Below are 10,656 nucleotides of genomic sequence, written 5' to 3'. Positions count from 1 at the left end.
TGTCACGTGCCTCTCCTTTCAGCAGGGCTTCAGAGTCCCAGAGGTATCTCTGCATCAGGACAGGGGCCTCTGGCTTTTGGAAGTTCCCCTGTGCTCGGGCTCCACAAGTCCTTTGGGGAAATCTTTGCTCTGTGGACAACCCAGGCCCAGCCTCAGCTGGAGGGAGCCAGCATGACATGGATGCTGTGTCCCCATTGCCGGGGTTTGCTTTGGAGCCTGTGCTTGTTGGAACACAGGGATCTCCAAGGTGAACTGGGGGATGGACCCATGGCCTGGCCCAGGCACCCCATGGAGCCATTCTGGGGTGTGTGCTGGGACAAGGGACAGACGGGACCTGCTCCTGACACGTCCCTGCACACTCTACAAAGAACCAGCACCATCTTCATTCCTTTATCTAAGCACAAAAGTGTTTCCTTCCTCTGGAGGGATAACACAACATTCCCCACGGTTCTCCATGAAGCTGCAGCCCCTCCAGGGCTCATCCCAGCCCCCAGCACTGAGTCCTCAGCACAGGAAGGACATGGACCTGCTGGAGAGAGTCCAGAGGAGGCCTCAAAGGTGCTCTGAGGGCTGGAGCCCCTGTGCCCTGAGGAAAGGCTGAGAGAGTTGGGGTTGCTGAGCTGGGAGAAGAGAAGGTCCCAGGGGGGCCTCAGTGTGGTTGGGCAGGAGCTGAAGGGACCCAGAGGAAATCTGGGACAGAGTGTTCAGCAGGGCCACCAAGGGGGGGTGGCTTTGCACTGAAGGAGGTCGATTTAGGTTCGACCTAAGGAAGATGTTTTCTTCCAGTGAGGGTGGAGGGGACTGGCACAGGCAGTGCCTGAGAGGCTCCGTCCCTGGGAACATTGAAGGGTCGGTTGGACAGAGCCCTGAGCAACCTGGTGTGGTGGAAGGTTGTTCAGGTTAGAATGAGATGATCTTCAGGGTCCCTTCCAAGACAAACCATTCAAGGATTCCATCATTCCATGATTCCCATCCCCCACTGCGGAGCGGCCCCACAACTCCTGTGACAGGTCCCGGAGTAGTGTCCGTGTTCCATGTGGAATGGCCAGCACCCAGCGATGAGCACAAAGCAGCCCTGCTACCATTGCACCTTTCTGGAGCTCCCAGTGCACCCTCTGCCCTGACCACCCTTCACCCTACTCAGAGGCCACCCTTCATCCTGCTCCCAGCAGGCTGTCCTCACCTGCTCCCTCCAATACCCATCAGTCCTGAACAGTAGCTGCTGTGTGGATCTTGTCATCCATCCCAGCAGGATGCTCCCTCTTGTCCTGATGAAGGTACAGTGCTGTTCCATGGAGGTGGGCACCCCCCATGGAGGTGGGCTGGAGCTCTGTGGGAATGGTGTGGGACAGGGACCCCATTCTGAGACTGTGCCCCCTGACATGGGCTGCCGAGACATGGAAGAAGAGATGGAAACTGATAGTGTATTGGATAGTGAGGAAACGATGGAGATAGATCTGGAAGAGGATGTGGAGGAAGAGATGGAGCCCTACTTGCAGAGGTCACACTCTGCTTTAATTTTCTTTGTACACTCTTGGTATTAGGAGATGCAAATCCCGCCGGGCTCTGTTCCGTGGGATCCCATCTGGGACCTGGTCCTGCCTCATTAATGTCTCTTCACTAGGTGGCACCAGACACCAGCGCTCACGAGGGTGCTCTGGGCTGTGGGCACCCCCTTCTCCCGGGCACCCTGAGGTGCTGGAGGCGGCCCGGAGGGGAGCAGAGCATCCTCAGCCATGAGCTGGGGAATGTATGGTTGGATGGAGGGGGGGATTGATGGATGGAAGTCATCATCAGGCTGAAAGCACTTCATCCCCTGGTGGGGGACAAGGGCTGCTTTGCAGGGCACAAGCTGTTCCTTGGGCACTTAGTGCACCTTTCTAAGGCTGGGGGACCCAGGGCTACTGGTCTCATCCCTTCCATCCCCAGGGAATACAAACTGGAGAGCCTTGCTCTGGCTGGGAAAATGCAGCATCTGCCACAGCATTCTCGGCATCTGACAGCTCAGGTCTTGCTGCCTCGGGAGGAGGCTCAGAGAGTGGTTTTCATGTAGAAGAGCATGAGCCATATGGAACAGGGACTGCTCTGAGGGACCCTGGGGCCATGGGTGCTGCACGGGGCCTGCAGGCAGTCCTGTGCCCAGAAATGCCTGGGTCCTGGTTATTCTGTGGGAGTTTACAACAGAAGGAGTTCAGACTATTCCCCCTCTATAAATAAAGCACTATTGAATATGCTTCAGATGGATTTCTTCCCCTCCATCTTCTCTGCAGCTTAATCCAAGCCTTGTTCCTTAGTTTTTTCTCCTCCCTTGGAGGCATAGGTCCAAGCCCCACCTCAGCCAGAGCCTGGCACCAGATGGGAGCACAGCATTGTCCTCTCCAGCCCCAACAGCAGCTGAGTGCCAAAGGATTGCTTAAAAATTAATCCAATGCTTGTATTTCTCATTAAAAGTGCTAAATTGTTGGTGCACAGCCCAGAAAGTCTATTTGGGTTGGCTATATCCTCTGTTGGTTATTTAATAAATGACTTTACAAAGAGCTAAATGCAGCCACAGAGTTAACAGGGAAATCGGACAATAATTAACAGATATCCAGTAAGTTAATGTGGCCCATTAAGACTTGAGGATGGAAGGTTGAAAAGGAAGCAGTGCAGTAAGATGCCCACTGTGCCCTGGCTGGAAGGCGGTGGCTCCAGAGGCTGGGTCAGTGCAATGGTGGGGGGCTCAGGGGCTGCACAGACCATCTAGGGGTGATATTGGGCTTTTGCTGCTCCTCACCCTTCCTGGTTACAAAATCAGGGGTTGCCCCAGCCTGCTCTTTGTGGGAATGTGGAGTGTTTGGCTCCACAGGGACATTCCCAAAGCCTGCTTCCAGCACAGCTTGGTTTCCTGACAGCCTGAGAAGTCCCACAGAAAGGCTCCAGGAACCCCTTACACAAGGTGAGGGGGCCGTTGACCCACCGGTGGGAAATGGAGCAACTTCCCATTGCCCAAGGGCAGTTAAAGAAAACGGATTTGCCTGGAGGCCGGAGAAGCAGGGTGTAGCATTCCTTGGAAGGGAGGAAGAGATGGAGGGCTGAATGCTGGTGGGACCTCTGCCATTCAGACAAGGAATACAGTCCCCATTCCCTACAGCCATCAAGAGTTAGGGCTTAGATGAGCTGTCCTTGTGTTCCATGATGGCTGATGACAGGGCTGTGAGGAGTGGATTATCCTACCCCAGCGAAGCCAGCCACTTTCTTCCAGCATCAACCTGATTCCTACAAGGCAGCAGCCACCCAGAGAAGATACTGGGGTTCAGGTGACCCCCAAAGAGGTTGAGAAAGACTCACTCTTGGCTAAGCCAAAGCTGTTTTCCCCATATTAGCTTATACCTGCAGTGGGGCAGGAGTCAGGAGGGTTTGGGGCTGGGGCAAGTTACCTCTGGGAAAAACTTGAAGGATCATTCCTGGGAAGGCACAGGCAGCCTCATGCTGATCCGGATTGTGCTGTAAGGTTTGGTTTGCAGATCCACATGCAAGCAAAGTAGAGAGGGGAAACCCACTTCATAGAGCCCCAGAGGGGAACATGGCACGGTCACCACAATGGTTTCTCCTGAAGGATACCTGCAGAAGGGTACTTGCCCAGAAGAAAGCAGCTTTACTGCCTCCAGCCTGCCGGGGGAACGATGCCTTGGACCATCTTCCCTTGGCTTGACCCTCACCCCAGGTGTGGTTGCAGGGGACAGCTGTGCAATGGAATAACGTTTTTTTGAGCAATTGAACAATACCCTCTGTGTCTTGTGCAAAAGGCTTCCAGAAGACACAACGCAATAGACAGAGGAAAAAAGGTACAAACATCCTGTTCCCCACCCCCATCCTCCCGAAGGGTTTAAATGTCTGTGTGCCACAGCTCTCACACTCACACCTCCCAGGGACACGGCAGCATGAAGTCGGTGGCCGCCCTCGTCCTGGTGGGGATGCTCATCCTCTGGGCAGAACTGCCAACAGGTACGGGACATCCCAGGGTAAGGTACAGGGAGGAAAAGCTCAGGAGTTGGGAAGGAGTCATGTTTACAAGGATCCTGTGGGAGGGGAGGGGAAGGGAGAGGAGAGTAGAAGGGTGTTTGCTGGGCAGCATCTCCCCGGGGTCCCGCAGCTGCCCTGGAGCAAACAAGTCCCTCCTCTTGCAGGCAGCGCCTGGTCCTGCCCACCCGTCCGCGTCGTCTGCGCGCTGCACAACCCCCCGAACCGGTGCAACAGCAACTGGGACTGCCCCCTGTTCAGGAAATGCTGCCCCACCTCCTGCGGGAGGAAATGCATCCGGAAGCCCAGGAGCGGCCCCATACACGGTAGGAGCTCGGGAGCCCCCCCGCCTGTGCCCACCTCCCGGGCAGCAAAGGGGGTGTGATGACGGTGGGCAGGGAGCTGTGTCCCCCTGCCAGAGCCCTCCACTGTCAGGATGGGGGGTGGCTGGTGGGCAAACATGTGGGCTGAGGTTACTCTGAACACCAGACCCAACCTTCTTACCCTCCCGTTCACCAGTGTGAGCTCGGCTCCCAGGACAGACCGAGGGCCATCTCAGCATCCCCATGCCACCTCTGGCCCCAGCCCATGCTCAGACCACCTCGGCCCCAAGATCACTCCATGACAGCTCCTGTGCAGTGCCATGTGCCACCTGCTTGCCCTCTCCCTCTGCTTCTCCACTGCCGTTTTAGCAAATAAAAGAGGCTTGTCTCAGGGGTGCTTGTGGTGTGTGATTCCTTTCCCCACCTCCTCCTGCCCCTCTCTGGGCCCATCCTGGCACACAGCCCCACTGCTGGTTTCACCCCAGAATTTCTGCCTGTGGAAGAGAATGAAAACATTCTGGCTACACACCTGCAGTGTGGTTAGGGGCTGGCTTCAAGGAGAAAATCCATCCAGGGGCACACAGACCCAAGTGGTGCTGAACCCCTCACTGGACCTGAGCTGGTGGGGAAAACTCAGCTGAGGAAACTTGCCTGGGAAAGCCTCAAGCCAGGACAATAAAATCACGGCTCCAAGGGATTCTTGTAATTTTTGTACAGCTGAGTGCCAGGGACAAAAATTCAGGAAATGCCAAGAAATATCATCAAGAGCGAGCATGTGCAGCCTGAGGGACCCGCCGGCCTCTGCCCAGTGTAACAGCAGAGCCAGGCACTTACACCATGTGCTGCAGGGGCAGAGCATCACCCACCCTGTGCTGGTGCCCAGACAGTGCCTGCCAGCCCTCCCCAGCCCATGGCTGATGCCAGGCTTGCATGTCCCATTCTCAAGAAGCAGACCCAGCCCAGACTGGGAGATGATCCTGGTCTGTCTGCACACACTGGAGAGAACAGAGAGGAGCTGGTGCTGTGTAAGGGCTCGGATAATGATCCCCACTGCCTGCCAGGCACGAGCCAGCCAATCTGGAGAGCAGCAGCAACTGGCCATATATTTAAACTACCCAAACACAGCAGGATGGAGCCTCTGGCTGTGGGACTGACCCCTAGCATGGCCCAAGGCAGACACTGGAAGCTCCCTGGCCAAAACTGGGAAGAGCATCTGCTGGAGTGAGTCCTTCTATGGTCCCCCCCCATGGAGGAATGGGAGGGAGACAAAGACTCAGAAATTATTCAGTGATTGAGAAGGAAAAAGTCCTATGGTGAAAAAACACCTCTCTGCTTAGCCTGGCCACAGGAGGGCAGAGATAACTGGAGACCTCCTGCAGTGTTAGGAAGGCTGGAAACGCCAAGTGATCCAACAGGGACAGGCAGAACAAGAGCTGGGAGCTCATCAGCCAAATAATAGTAACCGCAGCGGTAGTGGATCAAGGGTTGGACTTGATGATCTCGAAGGTCCCTTCCAACCCAGCTGATTCTATGATTCTATGAAATTCAGTGTAAATTCAGACATTGCTTTTTTCCAGTGCAGTGTCCTTCCAGGGGAAAACTACTCCTGACACCAGCCCAGCCCTCTGTGTGGGGAGTGCTGTGCCACACAAGCCGTGGGGTGAGAGGGGCAGAACCCCAGCGTTCCCCCAGCCATCCCCACACGCAGGATGGGGCTGGCAGCCGCGGCGGAGCAGCCTGATTACACCTCCCGCGGTCATTAGTCACAGATCACAGCCCTCCTCCCCCATCAGGACCAGCTATTATCAGCTATTAAGCAGGCATTTCCATGCAGCTGGCTAATTTGATAATGCTGCAATTATCTTGGTTTGTTAACAAGATTAAATTGCTAATTGGTTTGATTAAGCACAGAGCTCCAGGCATGGGGTGCCTCCCAGCTGGCCCGAGGGATGCTGTGCCCGGGGCAGCAGCTCCTCTGCAGAGACAAGGGCAAGGCAGGAGGGGCTCATCCTCCCAAAAACTGCTACCTGGGCCTCCAGATCTCCATGTGATGGCCTGCAGGGGTCCCTCTTCCTGAGACAGAGTCAGCCTTGCCTATGTCACCCCTGTCACCCAGCTGGTGGCCCAGGAAGGCAGGAGTAGGTGGCTTTGAGTTCAGAGGATGCTCTGGGGACATCTAGTCTGTCTCAGTCCTGCTGCTTTCTGTTTTAGAGAAGTCAGAAACCCCTGAGGCAATGCACCAACTGCACCTCCACTTGCAGCTGCATCAACAAATCCTCTGCCCTGCTCTCCCCAGGCACACCTACCCCTGCTGTGCACAGCATTTCCAGCTGTACCCAACACTGGCTTAGACTCACCTGTATGTACCCATGCAACAGCACCTGCCTGGGAGGAGCTGGGCACTGCACCAAAACTCACAGGTCAGAATCACTGCTTGTGCTAAGCTCCTGGCAGTGTGCATTGGCTGAACCCTCTGGATTCAGGTTTCTGGGGAGGAAGGGAATTTCCCTCTGTGTCCTATGTAGTGTCAGCAAGACAGCAGGAAAAGCAGGAAGTCCTGTGCCAGAGAGGTGTTTCCATGCTGGTTCTTCCCACACTACCTGATCTCCCCAGGCTAGAGCAGCCTGGAGATGGAGAGGTTCCCCTTCTCTACCTGGGGGCTTACCACAGCTCAGGACTCGCTGCTGTGAGACCCCCTCCTGGGACAAGCCCACCAGGTCTGGTGCTGGGAATGAGGTCAAAGGCTGTGCTCAAGGCCCCAGCTTTGAGTTAGAAACATCCATGGTGGCACATCACAGCAGCAGCACCACCACAGGGCAGGGAGCCGACAGCTCCTTTGGCATATGGCAGGTCTGGCTTATTCCATCTTCCCCCAAAACAGGGGGTTTGGGGCCAGTCACTCTTGGACAATTCCCAAGGGGAACATCCAGCACTCCCCACCATCCCAGGGGGTGGAATCCAGAGTGTCTCACCAGGGATCCATCGGCAGAGAACAGAGAGATGCTGTGTAACAGAGAGAACAGAGAACAGAGATGCTGTGTAAGGGTTCAGCTAATGATCCTCACTGGGATCACAGGGGCAGCCTCGTTCCACAGTGTCCTTTGTTCCACTCTGAAATGTAGACAGGGCAGAGGAGGGAGAAGTCAGGTCTTACCCAGAGCACAGCAGAACATCTTTAATATTTTCTTGGAGCCTCTCCCTGCATATGTTATGCTCTGGCTCAGGAGACTGGGTGGTTGGGGTCTGAATACAGAACAGTTTGGTGAACAAGAGTGATGTGAGACCTTTTCAAGAGATGATTTAAACCAGCCTAATAAGAATTACTACAGCTTTGACAACCTTTGAAAAGGGAGGGTTATTTAGCTAGCCTAGCCCAGGAGTGGAAAGCTGAAGTCCCAGCAGGATGCAGCAATCACATCAGTTCCAGAGGGGAAAATTCCCTGGGCTGAGTGAATCCACTCAGCAGTGGCTCTGCCCATGGTCAGGGCAGAGCTCTCTGGTGGTCAGCTATGCACAGCTCTCATCATTCCTGCTGAGGAGCAGCAGTATTCCAGGTGGGAAAAAGAGTCAATACCATTCTGCTTCCCATAAAATAAATAAATATACACTGCTGCAGAAAAATAAACCATCCTCACACTGCTGAAGGTCAACAGATGTATGAATTCACTCTGTGCTTTCTTCTGAGGGATGATTCATGTAAACTCAGCTCCTCACCTGGACCAAGACACCCTCCAGTGGCAGGGAGAGGGTGGTCAGGGCCAGAGCTGTCTCGTGCCAGCTGATGCCCTCCAGCATTTTCTTTCTGAAGACACAGGGATGCCTTTTTCCTTGGCTTATTTGGCCAGGATGCACTACTAACCATTCCCAGTGCCCTCCCACCCTCCTCAGTGATGGGCAACACACAACACTAGCTCCTGCCAAGCGGGGAAGGGGGAGCCATGTCCTGGGATTGCACAGTGGAGGGAGGCTGTGTCTGCCACCAGGAAGCCTTTGAGCCAGGCTGGAGGCTGTCCCCTCTGCCTGGCTCTGGCACCGCCCCAGACACGCAGTGCACCCAGCCCTCTGTGAGGTGGGGAGCCCCAGAGCAGGGGGGTCTGACAGGGGATGGGACCATGGCTGAGGGATGTCAGAGCAGTCCACTGTGATTTCTCTCCTGCCTAAAGTGCTGCCAAACCTCACAAGCTGCTTGTGACAAAGCCCTTCAGTCTGGCACAGGACAGCTCTGCGTGACCTGCAACAGCCAAGAGGCAGCAGAGCTGTGCTGAGCCATTTGGCTCCATCCCCCCTTCATCCCACCAGGAATCCTCAGCAGGCTGCTCTCTGCTGCAGCCACACACGGTTGCACACCCAGGAAGCCTGTCAGATGCTGGCAGGACTTCCCTGAGCCAGGGAGCCAAAAGGGAGGCAAAAAAAATGAGGCACTAAAAGCACCCTGTAGCTGATGAAGATCCCTGCATGCCAGCAGTCCTCGTCCCCATGCAGAAAGAGAGAAAAGGAGACAGAAACCTCTTCTCTCTGCAGTAAGCCGTGCTGCATGGAGGCACATGTGAGGGCTCAGCAGGAGACTGGCAGTGGCACAGGCAGGGCAGCCCTGCTCCATCACCCCTGCCCCCTCTGTTACCCCATCTCTCAGGGGGACACTCCCTCTACAGTCCCTCAGAGAGGCTGATGACTGCATTCAGCCAAGCAGCTGGGATGTTCCACAAATAACAGCTCTGGCAAAGGCTGGCAAAGCACTTGGAGGCTCACAGGAGGCAGTTTGTAGAGAGCAAAGCATCTCCCATAGGCACCGGCCCTGCACCAGCCCCTGCTCACACACAAACCTACAGCACAAATCCCAGCTCAGGGCCATAAACTCACCACACCCCCTAAATCCACCAGCACAGTTAGAAGGGTACCTGTCCATTCCCTCCCAAATGGAGCCATTGACCTGCAGCGAGCCCCTCCCAGCTGAACCCAACACCTCCCTAAAGCAAAGTGTGGATGGGAAGGGTGGGCTATTTATGCTGTAGGGCAGCCCAACGAGCTCCTGCCACACCCCAGCTCCAGCTGCAGAGAGGAAGCCATTCCCAGCTCCCTCAGGTCCCACCAGCAGCATTGCACAGGGGAATTCCTGCCTCTTCAGCCCTGCCTGTGCCAAGGCACACACAGATGCTCCTTTCCCCGGCGCTATGTAGGTTAATAACATGCAATGTGATGGCAAGACACGGGGAACCGCAACACGATGTCAATATTTAGCTTTTACACGTTTGGCTAATTAGAGAGCAACCTGTGATTCCCTGGGAAGGAGGTACGGCTGCTTCACCCCCCTCCTTCCCCTCCCGCACACTCCCTGTTCCGACGGGATAAACGTCAGCTCATTATTTCTGGAGTTCGCTGGTCGCAAACGGTCTGTCCCAAAATGCTATTCCCAGGCACTGGATGTCAGAAATCATTATACTAAATAAAGCTTCATGAATGATTCATGAGGCTGGGTTTCACATTAATCAGGGAGAGCTGGGCAAAGGCAGCACAGCACCACAGACCCGCCGTGTCACGTCCCTGCACAGCCGGGCCAACGGAAAGGTTTGGGCCTTCAAGGCACAAATCAGAGATATGGTGGCAATCAGAGGAAGACCCTGGCCCCAGCATGATCAAAGCCTGACCCAGCAGGGGCCAAAAGAGGCAACAGGCCTTTGCCCAAATACCTTTCTGCTTCAGGAGCTCCTGTGACTCGATCACGTTAATGAGCCCAGGGCAGGCGGCTGCTGCTCCGAACACCCTGAGATGCACGACTGCTTTCCACGTGAGCCCTGGTGCCCAGCACAGGGCTGGGCCAGTGCTTGGGACTCATGTACTGACTCCCTGGCACTGTGCACCATGGTCTCTAAAAATAGAAAAATGTTTTCCCGACATGTCATGGGGAGGTTCCTTCCAGGGCCCAGGCAAACGGGCACAGGCTGCCCACCAAAAGGTGTCTTCCTGGGACACAAATGCTTCTTGCACTGCTCCAAGACTTTGGAAAGAAGGTAGCTGTGTCTCCTCTTGTTATTTGAATCTGCCTAAAAAGGCAAGCCCTGAACTCTGTGGATCCATGAAAGAACAAAGAGTGCCCTCAACACAGCAGGTGGTGGAAGGAGATGATGAAATGTGGTATCCTGTGTGCATTATGCAGGAAAAAGTGCCCATGCCCCTCCCTGCCATCCAGGCTCAGCCAGTGAGCTCTTATCCACCTGCATCCCACATCTTTGGTTTCTCCTCCGCTGCTTCCTCAAAGATTCCTAGAAAAAAGCCTAAAAACTACAAAAATATGGCGACAAGCAGCCAGGCTGGCTGTACTTCAGGGAAAAAT

At 55.0% G+C, this 10,656-nt stretch overlaps 1 protein-coding gene across 1 annotated transcript; it reads left to right on the top strand.

Moving 5' to 3' along the window:
- The first annotated feature begins 1,108 nt into the window (after nucleotides 1–1,108).
- LOC114001059 (veswaprin-c-like) lies at nucleotides 1,109–4,718 on the top strand. The gene is made up of 4 exons (XM_027745921.2): nucleotides 1,109–1,277; nucleotides 3,912–3,987; nucleotides 4,170–4,328; nucleotides 4,522–4,718. Exons 1-4 carry the CDS (start codon nucleotides 1,254–1,256, stop codon nucleotides 4,524–4,526), a joined length of 264 nt encoding a protein of 87 aa, XP_027601722.2. The 5' UTR covers nucleotides 1,109–1,253; the 3' UTR covers nucleotides 4,527–4,718.
- The last annotated feature ends 5,938 nt before the right edge of the window (nucleotides 4,719–10,656 follow it).

Source organism: Pipra filicauda, unplaced genomic scaffold (genome assembly GCF_003945595.2).
Source record: "Pipra filicauda isolate LSUMZ 115617 unplaced genomic scaffold, ASM394559v2 scaffold299_size895176_pilon, whole genome shotgun sequence".
NCBI lineage: Eukaryota > Metazoa > Chordata > Aves > Passeriformes > Pipridae > Pipra > Pipra filicauda.
The sequence above is the reverse complement of the archived record's forward strand: the minus strand, read 5'-3'. Positions and strand labels throughout refer to the sequence as shown.

Bases quoted from the DNA above. Each gene is read 5' to 3' on its own strand.
- LOC114001059 (XM_027745921.2), top strand. From the start codon at position 1,254: ATGCTCCCTCTTGTCCTGATGAAG. The intron at 1,278-3,911 runs GTACAGTGCTGT...CACACCTCCCAG, and splicing joins TCCCTCTTGTCCTGATGAAG to GGACACGGCAGCATGAAGTC. The intron at 3,988-4,169 runs GTACGGGACATC...CTCCTCTTGCAG, and splicing joins CTGGGCAGAACTGCCAACAG to GCAGCGCCTGGTCCTGCCCA.